At 48.2% G+C, this 15,571-nt stretch overlaps 1 protein-coding gene across 1 annotated transcript; it reads right to left on the bottom strand.

Moving 5' to 3' along the window:
- Positions 1-107: 107 nt before the first annotated feature.
- ogfod2 (2-oxoglutarate and iron-dependent oxygenase domain containing 2) lies at positions 108-15,507 on the bottom strand. The gene is made up of 7 exons (XM_068006210.1): positions 15,334-15,507; positions 14,024-14,080; positions 10,961-11,071; positions 9,095-9,194; positions 7,874-7,998; positions 2,278-2,535; positions 108-1,151 (listed from the first exon to the last, which is right to left on the bottom strand). The coding sequence occupies exons 1-7, from the start codon at positions 15,505-15,507 to the stop codon at positions 876-878; spliced, it is 1,101 nt and encodes a 366-aa protein (XP_067862311.1). The 3' UTR covers positions 108-875.
- Between the last annotated feature and the right edge of the window lie 64 nt (positions 15,508-15,571).

The following is a 15,571-nucleotide window of genomic DNA, read 5'->3' as shown; positions in this document are numbered from 1 at the left end:
ACAACTTGTTACGTTGTGCATCCAGTCCCAGAACCATTAGGGCAGTCACTAAGTGCCTAAAGTAGGAAAGTATCCCAATTCCCATCCTTCATCATGATGAGCACACAATTGTTCAAACATTTATTTAGAAATGTTTTCCACTTGTTCAATGCGACAATTGGCTGGATATTTAATGAGGCTAATAAAGCATACGCAAAATCACAGTTGTGACATGAAATTAATTAATTGGATCCACTCCCTCATGATGGTTTGTGATTGACTGTGCTTAATTGGTATCAAAAACACATTCCCTTTTATCCTATTCCCGTCCACATATCCGACACCTCATACTTGATTTAAATAGTGTTAGAATGCTAACCGGGAGCTTCCAAACTGGCACAACATTGGTTCAATTCTCAATCGGACCTGTGCCAAGCAAAGAGGTGCCAGTGGAGACTGTCCCATCGCTCTTGCAGGAGAGATGGTAAATCGGATGGAACTGCGGTTACCAACGATCATATCTCCCAACAGCTGCCAAAAAGATTTTTGATGGGAGATGAAAACCATCTGCCAGCTCTCTCATTGCAGCAACGTAGGACCCGAAACATCCGGGAGAAAGTGAGACTCCGTGCCCTTAAAGCACAAACACACACTGGAGTTACCAGACATTTAAGAGGAGATACCCGTTTAAATAAGGAAACGGAGTGAAAGTTTTCTACAATTCTTGATTACATATCTGCCGATATTTGTAAATCAGCTAAAATCTCCCAGACGTGCCTCCTGCTGCAGTAACTGAGCTCACAAACTGAGCAGGAAGAGGGTTTGATTGGCGATCGTTAGGTTTGTTCCCGTTCACTGATCCTGTCATCGCGAAGGGTAAAACCACTTGGAAATGACTAGTTCAAGGCACAGACGTCCACTGACTGCTGCCCGTCCTCTAGTGGCTCCAAGGTAAAACCATCCCCCAATCCAACTGCTTCTACCAACTGTGGCTTCTTGTCGCACATTGGGCACAGCTTATTGCGGACCTGTGACGATCGCATCCATATGATGAGATTCCAGCGTTCCCCCGAGGAGATGGGCAACGCGCCATGGCAGTGCTGCCCTCGGTGGATCAGGCCGTGACTCACTCTGTGCTCAATCTCTACACATTCTGCCTCACTTATTGGAACCTGCAACCACAAGGTACAGACAGACGATAAACTCATTTTTATATACGGGTCGTGTAACTGGACCAATAATCCAGAGACCGTGAGTTCAAATCCCACCATGGCCAGTTTGAGAATTTGAATTCAGTTTAAAAAATCTGGAAATAAAAAGCTGGTCTCAGTAAAAGTGACCGTGAAGCTGTCAGATTGTCGTAAAAACCCAACTGGTTCACTTAATTCACTGGCTCAGTCCAGAGACTTGAGCACAAAAGCCAGGCCGACACTCCCAGTGTAGTACTGAGGGAGTGCTGCACTGTCGGAGGTGCCGTCTTTCGGATGAGACGTTAAACCGAGGCCCCGTCTGCCCTCTCAGGTGGATGTAAAAGATCCCATGGCCACTATTTCAAAGAAGAGCAGGAGAGTTCTCCCTGGTGTCCTAGCCAATATTTATCCCTCAACCAACATCACTAAAACAGATTATCTGGTCATTATTACATTGCTGTTTGTGGGATCTTGCTGTGCGCAAATTGTCTGCCGCGTTTCCTACATTACAACAGTGACTACACTTCAAAAGTACTTCATTGGCTGTAAAGTGCTTTGGGACGTCCTGAAGTTGTGAAAAGCACGATAGAAATGCAAGTTCTTTCTTTCATTCCTTTGGCAAATGCCACAAAACCAGTATTTTATGGACTCAAGTCTCTGGAGTGGGACTTGAACCCACGACCTTCTGACTCAGAGGTGAGACAGCCCCCCCCCCACTGAGCCACGGCTAGTTCATGAATGGAAAATATTGAGCGATTCGATCTTGTTACCAATGAGAACTGAGATCCGGCCCCTTGTTCCCGATCAGTTTATTGCGTTACCTGAATCGATTTGTTCACAATTAGTAACTGAACAGATGGCGGCTGTTTGAGCCAAAACAAGAGTTTTTCTGCTCTGTGGGTGGCAACATTGCTGCTGCAGTCTGAGGTGTTAAATCAGATGCAAAATTTGAGTATTCGGGTTGACGTATTGAAATGGCCAAGAGTATCACACTTACTGGTTAAAGGTGAGTGGGACTGGAAGGGGAAGGAAGCAGAGGGAAGTGTGAGGGAGAGAACGACAGACTGTTATGAAACAACAGAAAACTTGACTATATTATCCACAGTACCTGTCTCATGTCTCCAAAATAGAGGTTCCCTTCATTAAAATCTTTCCCGAGTGACACGTTTAAAGTGACTTCAGCGTTGTCGTAATGGAAACTTAAATCAAGGTCTTGGTTTATGATGTACTTCACTACGAAAGCTTTGTGACTGTCCAACCTCCCACCCCCACAGTCTGGGTATAGAAGCGACGCGATCGGCTGAAGGTAATCCTCACGCAATGGTGTTATAAAAGTCTCGTCAAACCCAAGCTCGTTCAAAAGCACCTTGATCAGATGACAAAACAAAGGTGGTTTAATCTGTGCAGTTTATAGTCGGTTTATATTCGTACAATAAGCAGAAATTAAAAACCAAAAACATCAAAGCACAATGAATTAAAAATAATTATGTTAGTGTTTGTCCCTAAATTTCTTTACAACAATCAATACCATAGTGTTGCAAATTCTGGCCAAGCCCAATATCGTGCAGGAATATATCACACAGGTCGATCTCAGAGGAGGAGTCAAAACCAAGGAGAAGTGGGGTCAGAGGGCGAGATATAATTGGACCAGCAATTCAAGTTCTTGTTACCAATGAGGAATGAGCACTAGTTCCTCTTGGTACTTTGTTTTACCCGTCTAGTGACTGCAAGTGAATTGACACAGTCACATTAGTCAATTCGATACTTCAGTGGTAACTTAACCCTTAGTGATTATTTGAGCCAAACAGGATTTTTTTGCCCTGAGGATGTGTATTATATTCTGCCCCTGTTTAAAGTCATGCTGTTTGTCCTTATTTTTATATTTCCATCATAAATAAATTCCTATGTCCACATTCATAATGGAAGCTGCCTATGTAAACTGTCATGATGTAATTAAACCCTCCCACCTGTGGTCGTGTTGCAGGGCTTGCACTGTAATCGTGGTGTGACAAGCTTCTGTACGCAGTTTCCATTATAAATGATATAGGAATTTATAATAACAAGAAATGCGCAGACACAAGATTTACACACATATATATATTATATATAGGTAACCAAGGGCAATTAGGGATGGGCAATAAATGCCGGCCTCGCAGCGACGCCCACATCCCATGAACGAATAAAAAAAAATTAGGGGGGGGGGGGGGGGGGATAGACCGCGGTGGGGGGGGGGGGGGGGAATAGACCGCGGGGGGGGGGGGGGGGGGGGGGGGAATAGACCGCGGGGGGGGGGGGGGGGAATAGACCGCGGGGGGGGGGGGGGGGGGATAGACCGCGGGGGGGGGGGGGGGGGGGGGGGATAGACCGCGGGGGGGGGGGGGGGGGATAGACCGCGGGGGGGGGGGGGGGGGGGGGGGGATAGACCGCGGGGGGGGGATAGACGCGGGGGGGGGGGGGGGGGGGGGGAATAGACCGCGGGGGGGGGGGGGGGGGGGAATAGACCGGGGGGGGGGGGGGGGGGATAGACCGCGGGGGGGGGGATAGACTCCGGGGGGGGGGGGGGATAGACTCCGGGGGGGGGGGGGGATAGACTCCGGGGGGGGGGGGGGATAGACTCCGGGGGGGGGGGGGGGATAGACTCCGGGGGGGGGGGGGGATAGACTCCGGGGGGGGGGGGGGGATAGACTCCGGGGGGGGGGGGGGATAGACTCCGGGGGGGGGGGGGGGATAGACTCCGAGGGGGGGGGGGGGGGAATAGACTCCGGGGGGGGGGGGGGGGATAGACTCCGGGGGGGGGGGGGGGGGGATAGACTCCGGGGGGGGAAGAGACTGCGGGGGGGGGGGGGGGGGACAGACTCCGGGGGGGGGGGGGGGGGGAGAGACTCCGGGGGGGGGGATAGACTGATGTCAGCAGCTTCAGCTGGTGTGGAGGGAGGTGGGACCTGCGGTTTGGGAGCGTGTGTAACCCCCCCTCAAACCCCCCCCCCCTTCCCGCACGGGGTATTTAAAAGAAGAGAACATTCTGGAAATGCACTGCAGGCCATTCAGTGTCTGACAGAAAAAGCCAAACGGGGTCCTTCATTGGAACCTGTCTCTTTCAGACCTGCTGTGTGTTTTCTGAGTTTTTCTGTTTTTTAATTGATTTCTACATCCGCAGTTTTTTCTCTTTATCTTGACCCTTTTTTATTGAAATTTGTAATTTTGTTTTTACTTTGGTTTTGAAGGCTTTTGTTTTTGTGAACAGAAGTCTAGGTACATGAGGTGAAGACACAGGAACAGGGGAATTGCGAGACAGACCAAGGTCCATCTCGTTCACCACCTCCCATCCTGGTAATCACATGACACGACGATAATGGAATTGTTGACTAATCAGAGCAATCAACCTCGATCAATGAGTCTCCAACAGACCCAGACATGAGGTGAGGAAAACCCCCAGTGGGGGAGAGCTTTGGGAACCAGAGGTCCAAAGTCACCTGTTCCTCCCGAGCCTGTTACACTCACCACACGTCCTGTCTCAAATTACTCATATACTGGATCCAGAAATGTTATTTTCTGAAAGAAATCAATCTTATTTGCATTTGAATGGATCAACACGAACTGCTTCCACCGTCTCCCCCGGGGAGCCTGTTCCATAGTCTGACCACTCGCTCAGTATTTTCCCACCTACAAGCGCAGGCCACGTCCTCTGGTTCTACTGTTCTGGACAAGGTGAGTCAGCTGGTCACACACGTGGGATGCTGACCTGTAGCGAGGAGCACATCGGACGCCTATTGTGCGGGATCTGTCTCGCATGTGCACGACGTGTCGGAGGAGGGGTGCGGTTTTTCCTTCTTAAAACAGGGCATTCATTTGCTTGAACTGTTTTTCTGCACGTACAAAGAACTTCTCTGGAGTTTTGAAGAATGAGAGGTGATCTCATTGAAACATATAAGATTCTGAGGGGGCTTTACAGGGTAGATGCTGAGAGGTCGTTTCCCCTGGCTGAAGAGTCTAGAATTAGGGAGCATAGTCTCAGGATAAGGGGTCGGCCATTTAGGACTGAGATGAGGAGGAATTTCTTCACTCAGAGGGTTATGAATCTTTGGAATTCTCTACCCCAGAGGGCTGTGGATGCTCAGTTATTGAGTATATTCAAGGCTGAGAGCGATGGATATTTGGACTCTAGGGGAATCATAGAATATGGGGATCAGGCGGGAAAGTGGAGTCGAGGGCGAAGATCAGCCATGATCTGATTGAATGGCGGAGCAGGCTCGAGGGGTCGAATGGCCTACTCCTGCTCCTATTTCTTATGTTGTTCTTATCATCATTTTTATTGACCCGAGTCAAGGACACAGTTTTAAGATAATTGGCAAAAAACCCAGAAGGGAAAATAAGGAGAATGTTTTTTACGCAGTGAGTTGTTATGATCTGGAATTCATTGGTGGTGGAAGCAGATTCAATTTTCAAAAGGGAATTGGATAAATACTTGAAAAGGAAGAAGAGCAGGGGAATGGGACTAATTGGATAGCTCTTTCAAAGTGCTGGCACAGGCACAATGGGCCGAATGGCCTCCTTCTGTATAAGAAGATTCTAAGTAAGGACTTATCTTATATGGTTTTCTCATACTCTCAGTGTCAAAACGCCATTTGCATATTTTGGCTGTTTCACTGATTTATGAATTTTTAAAAATTATTACTCGCGGATCTCCCATGGCATTGCTCGGTTGTGATCTTTGAGCTGGTAACCTGGACTGTCCCTTTAAGGCTACTGCACTGAAGCGGCAGGTAATGGTCACTGCCTATAAACTGCAGAGGTCATTCAAAGGGCATCGGTAACTGCTGTAAATTTCAGGCTGTGGGTCAGTTTTCTTCCTCTTAAGATGGTTTTGTACCTGCTTCAAAGTCTGATGGACACTCACTATTCATGACTTTTATACAGATGATATATAAATGCACTACAGGCAGCTAAAGTCTTTATAATGTTACATCAGCAACTTTATAACACTTGTGTAAACATCAGTGCAAATAAAAATCATATTTTCACTGTCTTGCTGTTTATCTCTCAAATCCTGCCTTAAAACAGCCAGAACATTAAAAAAGTCAATTCGAGGCAAGCTGCAGGTTTAGATTCACAACATTTATAAAACACTGGTTTGGCCTCAGCTGGAGTATTGTGTTCAATTCTTTTTTTTTATTCGTTCACGGGATGTGGGCGTCGCTGGCGAGGCCGGCATTTATTGCCCATCCCTAATTGCCCTCGAGAAGGTGGTGGTGAGCCGCCTTCTTGAACCGCTGCAGTCCGTTCTGGGCACCGCACTTTAGGAAGGATGTCAAGGCCTTGGAGAGGGTGCAGAGGAGATTTACTAGAATGGTACCAGGGATGAGGGACTTCAGTTATGTGGAGAGACTGGAGAAGCTGGGATTGTTCTCCTTAGAGCAGAGACGGTTACGGGGAGATTTAATAGAGGTGTTCAAAATCATGAAGGGTTTGATGGAGTAAATAAGGAGAAACTGTTTCCAGTGGCAGGAGGGTCGGTGACCAGAGGACACAGATTTAAAGTAATTGGCAAAAGAGCCAGACGGGAGACGAGGAAACATTTTTTTTTACGCAGCGAGTAGTTCCGATCTGGAATGCGCTGCCTGAAAGGGGCAGATTCAAGAAAGATTCAATAATAACTTTCAAAAGGGAATTGGATAAATACTTGAAAGGAAAAAATTGATAGGGCGATGGGGAAAGAGCAGGGGAGCGGGACTAATTGGATAGCTCTTTCAAAGAGCCAGCACAGGCACGATGGGCCGAATGGCCTCCTTCAGTTTTGTAAAATACTATGATTTCATGGTGACCAGGTATTTTTTATTTCTAGTTGACAGGCTGACATTTGTAACTTAAAAAACGTCTCCCTCCAATTTCTGTCCCTTCCTCTCCTGAAGGAGCTAAATCTCCCTGGGGTGCGGGTCCCACGGGCGCCGGCCCACCCTGGGGTGCGGGGTCCCACGGGCGCCGGCCCACCCTGGGGTGCGGGGTCCCACGGGCGCCGGCCCACCCTGGGGTGCGGGGTCCCACGGGCGCCGGCCCACCCTGGGGTGCGGGGTCCCACGGGCGCCGGCCCACCCTGGGGTGCGGGGTCCCACGGGCGCCGGCCCACCCTGGGGTGCGGGGTCCCACGGGCGCTGGCCCACCCTGGGGTGCGGGTCCCACAGTTAGTGACCCTTCCTGGGGTACAGGCAAGACCGCCTTAAATACCCCACACAGTGACTGTGGGAGTTCACTCGCTGAGTGCCAGCAGAGTGTCCGACCTTTTTAGACAAGATCAAGTTCTGATCCTGAGCTCATCCACAGACCCACTGTCTAACAGAAGCGGGGGGGGGGGGGGGGGCCAAGTGTAACAGCCTCACTTCTCCCCCCCCTCAGAGCAACTAACTCAGCCCAGACTGGGTCTGTTTGGCTCAGTATCACAGAGGACCGTGTCATTACCCACTAATCCAGGAGGGGAGCTTTCTGTCTCTCACCATTTTACTTAGCTTCACTGTATGAAGTGAACAATATTTAGTACTAGAGAGTGTCCATTAAAGTATCAAACAGTTTGCCTGATCACAGCTATGGAGCTGACAATCCCAGAGCTGTTTTTCACAATCCCATGTGCATGATGTAATATAAATGTGTTGCTGGTGAATTATGGAGATGTTTATCGCAGCTGACTGCCCGAGTGTGTCTTCACATCTTACCCCGTAGTTATTCATGGTGTTGGGCCTGCCCTTCGGCATGTCAGACCGTTCAAAGTTCTCGAGCTCTTCAATGAACTGCCTGCAGAATTCCCCAGTGAACACTGGGATAGAATAAACTCTTTCAGCTACAAAGAAAAAAGGAGCACAGTTTAATAAATAAATTGGGTGTTTCTTTGTAAACATTTTATCGCATTAAGCCACTTAAATCATCTGTGCAAAAATTCAAATATAATCATCACAACGCAGATAAACAGAAACGTAGGAACAGGAGGAGGCCATTCAGCCCCTCGAGCCGGTTCCGCCATTCTATTAGATCATGGCTGATCTGTATCTCAACTCCATTTACCCGCCTTGGTTCCATATCCCTTAATCCCCTCACCCAATAAAAATCGATCAATCTCAGCTTTGAAATTTTCAACTGACCCCCAGGGTCCTCGGGTTTTTGGGGGAGATGATAGGTTTCGGGTTCTGTGAGGGGGGAGGGGTTTAGGATTACAGTGTAGCTCGAGCGACCATTCATCCCCTTACTGTTCCGTTCTCTGGGCCCTCAAGGTGAGATGCTCCCTGTGATATTCTGGCAGGAACTGGTTCGTTAGCTGCGCGAATCAGCCATGAACCCGTGCAGAGTCCCAGGGTCGAGGCTATCCTCAGTACCAGGCATTTTATCAGTGACTGCTTCACCAAACCTTCCATTTGGTCTGATAGGGTGAGATGAAGTAGGGAGGGAGGAGGCTCGTGTGGAGCATAAACACCGGCATAGACCTGTTGGGCCGAATGGCCTGTTTCTGTCTAACCTTCCAGAGTTATATTAAGGATTGTGGAGAATGACATCTTCTCCATGGAACCCACTGGATTTTTTTAACTGGCCTCCAATGACCTCAGAATCTAGTTTCCACTCACAGGAACGATTTGTTTTGCACTGTGAGTTTGACTCTGTGACTGTCAGGAACACATTACCGCAATAAAGTCACTCCCGGAACTATAGAAACTGTGTAAATATACAAGAGTCCACAGCTCGAGCTCCAGCCAGGGTGACTGACCCCCGTTTCACTTTACCCTCTCCTCTTCGTGTAATATGTTACAATTTTACCCAACTTGCCCTCAAGCTATGGTGAATTCATACTGGAATGTTTTATATTCTCGTCTATCAGACCTGATATCGATCTATATGTATAAAACACTGTCCTTATTTCTTGCTCTTGAACAAAATGTAACAGATACCTGCTAGTGACTGAATGCAATTCAGCAATCCTTCGAAATCTGCATCCCTACTTCTGCAGTAGGCGACTATTTCAAGGAATTCTGGAGCGAGGAAGTATCCCTGGAAGAATTCCAAAACACAGTATTCCTTTTTAGATACTGCTGTAATTTACAAGTGTGCCAACCTCTTTAATACAAGACTTACTGCAGCATGAAGCTAGTCACCATGAGCACCAAATATCCACCAATCTAACAGCAGGGTTATATGGTCACTGACAGACAACAGTGTGTATCTGACTCTGTCCCCACTGGCAGCACTAGTAAAAAAACAACTTGCATTTCTACAGCGCCTCTCACAACCTCAGGACGTCCCAAAGTGCTTCACAGCCAATTAATTACTTTTGAAGTGTAGTCACTGTTGTAATGTAGGAAACGCAGCAGCCAATTTCCGCACAGCAAGATCCCACAAACAGCAATGAGATAAATGACCAGATAATTTGTGTTGTTGATGTTTGGAGGGATAAATATTGGCCAGGTCACCGGGGAGAACTCCTCTGCTTTTCTTCGAATAATGCCATGGGATCTTTTACATCCACCCGAGGGGGCAGACGGGGCCGCAGTTTAACGTCTCATCCGAATGACAGCACCTCTGACAATGCAGCACTCCGTCAATACTGCACTGGGAGCGTCAGCCTGGATTTTGTGCTCAAGTCTCTGGAGTGGGACTCGAACCCACGACCTTCTGACCCAGAGGCGAGTGCGACCCACCGAGCCACGTTAAGGTTTTTTTTTTAAAAAGTACAACAATAAATCCAGCAAGAGTTTTCGAAAATGTAAATGCTCCAAACTTGTGAAACTGATTCCGGATGTGTAGCAGGTTAACGCCCCAGTTTGTGGGTCAGGGAAGCTTTATCCCCCTGTTACCACATTCTTGGTTTTGCGGTTGATGGGTTAGGAAGCACAGTTTAACATTTGACAATCATTAAATACGGTGCAGGATTAAGCCGCTGATTTTAGCCACTCTGGGGAAACAGGTGTTTAAACAGAAGGAGCGAAGGGAATCTCCAGGTTCTTGGAGCCCGACTCGAGAGCAGCAGCGATGCAGTCCCAAGATCAGGTTGTTCTGGCAGCACCCTCACCGCCGAGACAAAAAATGACAGAAAAACAAAGGGGAACATTACAGAGTAATGCACTCCGAAAAGAAAATCCTGCGTGTGCTTTCAGTTAATTAATCTAACAGAAATGAGAAACCAATTAAAGCAAACCCTCTGACACAGTTTGTACAAATTAATGAACATTGACTTCGCCTACGGTAAATACTTTGTGTTACATCAGACCGTCCTGCCCCTTACACGGTGCTGAAATCCTTTTACTGTTTCATGGTTCATAGCGTCAATCTTGTATAATTAGACCTGTGTCACTGCAAATTGTTTTCTTTATTTTATTTGGGTTACGTTCACACATTGGTTCAGTAATTAAACTGCTTGTCTCTCTTGAGTCTGACTATCCTTTTTCTCTCTCTCTGTAACACAAGTTTATAATCTGTTAAATAACACCCTCTGCCTACAACACAGAGTCTTTGGGTTGCAGGGACAGGCTGTAACAACAGCCCACGCGATCCTGTCATTCAGCACCTCTGGAGTCACTTTTGCTTTTGCGGAAATGAGAAACCAAAATTAAAATCCAAAGTGTTTTGCTTTCACAGCGTGAAGAAAACACAAACTATTTTAGAAAGACCTGACTCTAACATAACCCATTCACAATGTCTGTGCTGCTGCAATTCCCAGTTGGATAATCCTGGATGTTTCTGCAGTAACCTGTGTTAATGGTCTAAGTCTTTAAATGTACATGAAGTTGTAGAGTTAATTGGCACAGACCAGTTCATACCTGTAAAACATAAACCCCAGGATTCAGTGGTTTGTAACATGTTGAAATAATAGCCGTTCTCTCCAAACAACGCTGACCCAGTAACGTTCTTCTCTGAACTTCCTCATCGATCTGACGGGACAGAATAACTCAGTACGATAACCGATTATTAATCTGCTTTTCTCAGAATCATCTCAAATAACTTCACACAATGTGCTGTTATAACGTGGCAACCATTTTGCCCACAGCAAGATCCCACAAACAACAATGAGATAAATTCACAAGATCATTACAGACGAGGAAGGTCATTCAGCCCATCTTAATTAATCAAAGGAGATCCAAACATTCCCCTCATTGTTTCTTAAATGATTCCAGGGTTTTTGCTCCATCTAGAAGTTTATTCCAAGTATTGATCACTTTCTGTGTGAAGAAAAATCTCCTATCAGTCTGAAAATTACCTTTTACTAGTTTGAACCCATGACCCTCAGTTCCACGTTTAGTTTAATTTAAAGTAATATTCCAGGTTTTGTTGATACCTTTTTTCTCCCTCAATAAGATCACCTCTCAGCCCGAGTCTCTCCCCATGACTCAAACCCCTGACACTGGGAATCAGCCTCAAGGTTCTCCACCGCACTGCCTCCAGCAGTTGAATGTCTCTGGGAGTTCTTGGTGACCAGAACTGGACCCAGTACTCAAGATGCGGTCTGACCAGAGCCCTGTACAGTTTGATCATCATCGCGCACTCGTACTCTACGGTTATGGCCGTGCGGCTCTACGTCCTATTGGCTGCTCTACATTGGTTGGACATGTTTCATGTCGAAGCTGCTACGATTCCTGGGTCTCTTCGGGATTCATCCTTAGCAATGATTGTGATGATCTGTTTTTGGTTGAGGGAGGAATGTTGGCCAGGACACCAGGAGAACTTCCTGCTCTTTGAATAATGCCAAGAGATCGTTAGCATCCACTGAACCACTGGAACAGTTGGATGGGGCCTTGCTTAATGGCCAGGAAATTTCCCCAGACCTGCTCACACTCCGTCCCCTTTACTTCACCAGAATTTCCTCAGAGCCGCTCCCACTTCCAGCAAAGTTATGGCGGCAGAGAAGGAGCATCTCTAACCAATGTCTCATCTGAAAAACGGCCCCTCAGACAGTGCACCGGTCCCTCAGTACTGCCCCTCCGACAGTGCAGCACTCTCTCAGTACTGCCCCTCCGACAGTGCAGCACTCCCTCAGTACTGCCCCTCCGACAGTGCAGCACTCCCTCAGTACTGCCCCTCCGACAGTGCAGCACTCCCTCAGTACTGCCCCTCCGACAGTGCAGCACTCCCTCAGCACTGCCCCTCCGACAGTGCAGCACTCCCTCAGTACTGCCCCTCCGACAGTGCAGCACTCTCTCAGTACTGCCCCTCCGACAGTGCAGCACTCCCTCAGTACTGCCCCTCCGACAGTGCAGCACTCCCTCAGCACTGCCCCTCCGACAGTGCAGCACTCCCTCAGTACTGCCCCTCCGACAGTGCAGCACTCCCTCAGTACTGCCCCTCCGACAGTGCAGCACTCCCTCAGTACTGCCCCTCCGACAGTGCAGCACTCCCTCAGTACTGCCCCTCCGACAGTGCAGCACTCCCTCAGTACTGCCCCTCCGACAGTGCAGCACTCCCTCAGTACTGCCCCTCCGACACTGCAGCACTCCCCCAGTACTGCCCCTCCGACAGTGCAGCACTCCCCCAGTACTGCCCCTCCGACAGTGCAGCACTCCCTCAGTACTGCCCCTCCGACAGTGCAGCACTCCCTCAGTACTGCCCCTCCGACAGTGCAGCACTCCCTCAGTACTGCCCCTCCGACACTGCAGCACTCCCCCAGTACTGCCCCTCCGACAGTGCAGCATTCCCCCAGTACTAACGCTCCAACAGTGCAGCACTGCCTGGATTCTGTGCTCAAGTCTCTGGAGTGGGATTTGAACACACAACCTTCTGACTCAGAGGCGAGAGTGCTCCACACTGAGCCACGGATATCAAGTCTGTGATATCACTGTGGGTGCCAGCTACTAATGATCTAAAAGAAAATAAAAAATAGGAGCAGCATGGACCATACGTCCCCTCGAGCCTGCTCTGCCATTCAAACTTTCTGACTTTGTAGGCCACTTGGCTAAATATAATACAGCCTTGGGGCTGTTTCAATCCCTGTTCCCATTAATTCCCAGATATTCCAAGTTGCTAATATTAACAGATCTCAGTGTTCTTGTTTAGGATTTATTCACCAAAGAGGCAACAGCAGCAAGAACAGCCCCATCAACTAGAAACAGGACAAAACAGCGAGTAAGAAATGTGAATGCAAATAGGACTGGGTTAACGGGCAACAAGAGCCCAATTGGCAGAGCCTGGGGTTGACCCACAGCCATTGTCTAGACACCCGTCTAGTAGAGTACAGGACAGGACACCATCTTATGTTAACTTTAATTAATTAGCACATCCATTCTGTCTTTACTGTCAAATTATCGGCTTCCGATTCCTGGAATTCAAATTCAGAACCTGAAATGTTCACTAAAGAGTTAATGACTGACGTTTTGCACATTTCCTAGCGCCCACGTGTCTGTGTACAATCATCCGCTACTCCGTCATTTATTGCACTGATTGCAGAATAGTCTCTCATCTCCTGATTTGGTTGCTGGGCAGTGTGGTGCCTATATTGAAACAATGGGTTTTCCAGAGTTAAAACATAAAAACTTGCATTTCTGTAGCGACTTTCACAACCTCAACACATCCCAAAGCGTTTTACAGCCAATGGGGGTATTATTGAAGTGTAGTCACTGTTGTGATGTGGGGACTGATGTAACGATGGGAGCTGGGATACTGTTGAGCGAACTCGATCTCAGAAAGCAGCGGCACTAGTTATCGGCACTAGTTATCGGCACGTGCTCTGCAGTCTACGTTCCCCATGCTGGTGGTTTCACCTCCACCAACAGCATGGGTGAGAATCAGTACTATCTGGAGGTAAAATCAGAGCCTGTGTATGTTTGAGCCGGAGGGTGAGTGTGATAATACACAGCACACGTTGGGTGAGCCAGTCTTGTGTCAGTTTCTACCTTGGCTTCAACGTTTTTGAACTGTTCTTCGGTCTTGCACCCTTTGCTTCTTAAAATCTGGAACGTAAGCAAATGTTCAAAATTAATGAATGAAATTTGTTGGAATGGTACCAAGGATGAAGGACTTCAGTTATGTGGAGAGAACATAAGAAATAGGAGCAGGATTAGGCTATACGGCCCCTCGAGCCTGCTCCGCCGTTCAATCAGATCATGACTGGAGAAGCTGGGATTGTTCTCCTTAGAACAGAGAAGGTTAAGGGGAGATTTAATAGAGGGGTTCAAAATCATGAATGGTTTTGACAGAGTAAATAAGGAGAAACTATTCCCAGTGGCAGAAGGTTCCGAAACCAGAGGACACAGATTTAAGGTGATCAGCAAAAGAACCAGAGGCGACATGAGGAAACATTTTTTTACGCAGCGAGTTGTTCTGATCTGGAATGCGCTGCCTGAAAGGGCGGTGGAAGCAGATTCAATAATAACTTTCAAAAGGGAATTGAATAAATACTTGAAGGGAAAAAAATTTACAGGGCTATGGGGAAAGAGCAGGGGGAGTGGGACTAATTGGACAGCTCTTTCAAAGAGCTGGAACAGTTACGATGGGCCGAATGGCCTCCCCCTGTGCTGTACTTACTATGACACTATATCGAAATGCAGTGGACCCAATTACTAAAACACTGGAGCATGGATAAAAACCAAAAGCCCAACACTAGCCGCGACCCTGGGTAAAATGTATTGGTTGAGCCTTACCCATGAGTATCTGTGACGTGTGTTTTGCCCTCTCTCAGTAACCTCCTCCGGCCCTAAAACCCTCTGAGATCTCTGCGCTCCTCCAATTCCGGCCGCCTCCATCGCCCCGCAATTGGCGGCCGTGCCTTCAGCTGCCTGGGCCCTAAGCTCTGGAATTCCCTCCCTAAACCTCTCCACCTCTCTCCGCCTCTCCGCCTCTCTCTCCCCCTTTAAGACCCTCCTTAAAACCTCCCTCTTTGACCGAGCTTTTGGTCACCTGTCCTAATATCTCCTTATGCGGCTCGGTGTCAAATTTTGTCCGATTTACTCTTTTGTGAAGCTCCTCGGGACGTTTTACTACGAGTTCTCCCCGGTGTCCGGGCCGATATTTATCCCTCAACCAACATCACCAAAAAAAAACAGGTTAAATGGCCATTTTATCACGTTGCTGTTTGTGGGATCTTGCTGTGCACAAACTGGTTTCCTATTTTACAGCAGTGACTGCACTTTCCTGGCGGTAAAGCGCTTTGGGACGTCCCGGGGGATGGGACTGGCGATATATAAACGCAGAGGCTTTTCCTCACCGGCCAGAGTTCCCGCTCCCGCTGCTCCGGCCCCGAGTCACGGACATGGATCTTGTAATCTTCCAGGAAGATGTTGTCGGTGTAGAAACAGCGACAGGAACAGAATCGATCCCCAGGCCTCGGCCCCCGGGTCCGGCCCGGTCCCGGTCCCAGTCCCGCTCCTCCCGTCTCCATCTCCCGCCCGCCCGCCCGACAATAAACAGAAACAATCACCGCAAACCGGATAAACAAACCCGGG

This window comes from Heptranchias perlo, chromosome 25, assembly GCF_035084215.1.
Source record: "Heptranchias perlo isolate sHepPer1 chromosome 25, sHepPer1.hap1, whole genome shotgun sequence".
NCBI lineage: Eukaryota > Metazoa > Chordata > Chondrichthyes > Hexanchiformes > Hexanchidae > Heptranchias > Heptranchias perlo.
The sequence above is the reverse complement of the archived record's forward strand: the minus strand, read 5'-3'. Positions and strand labels throughout refer to the sequence as shown.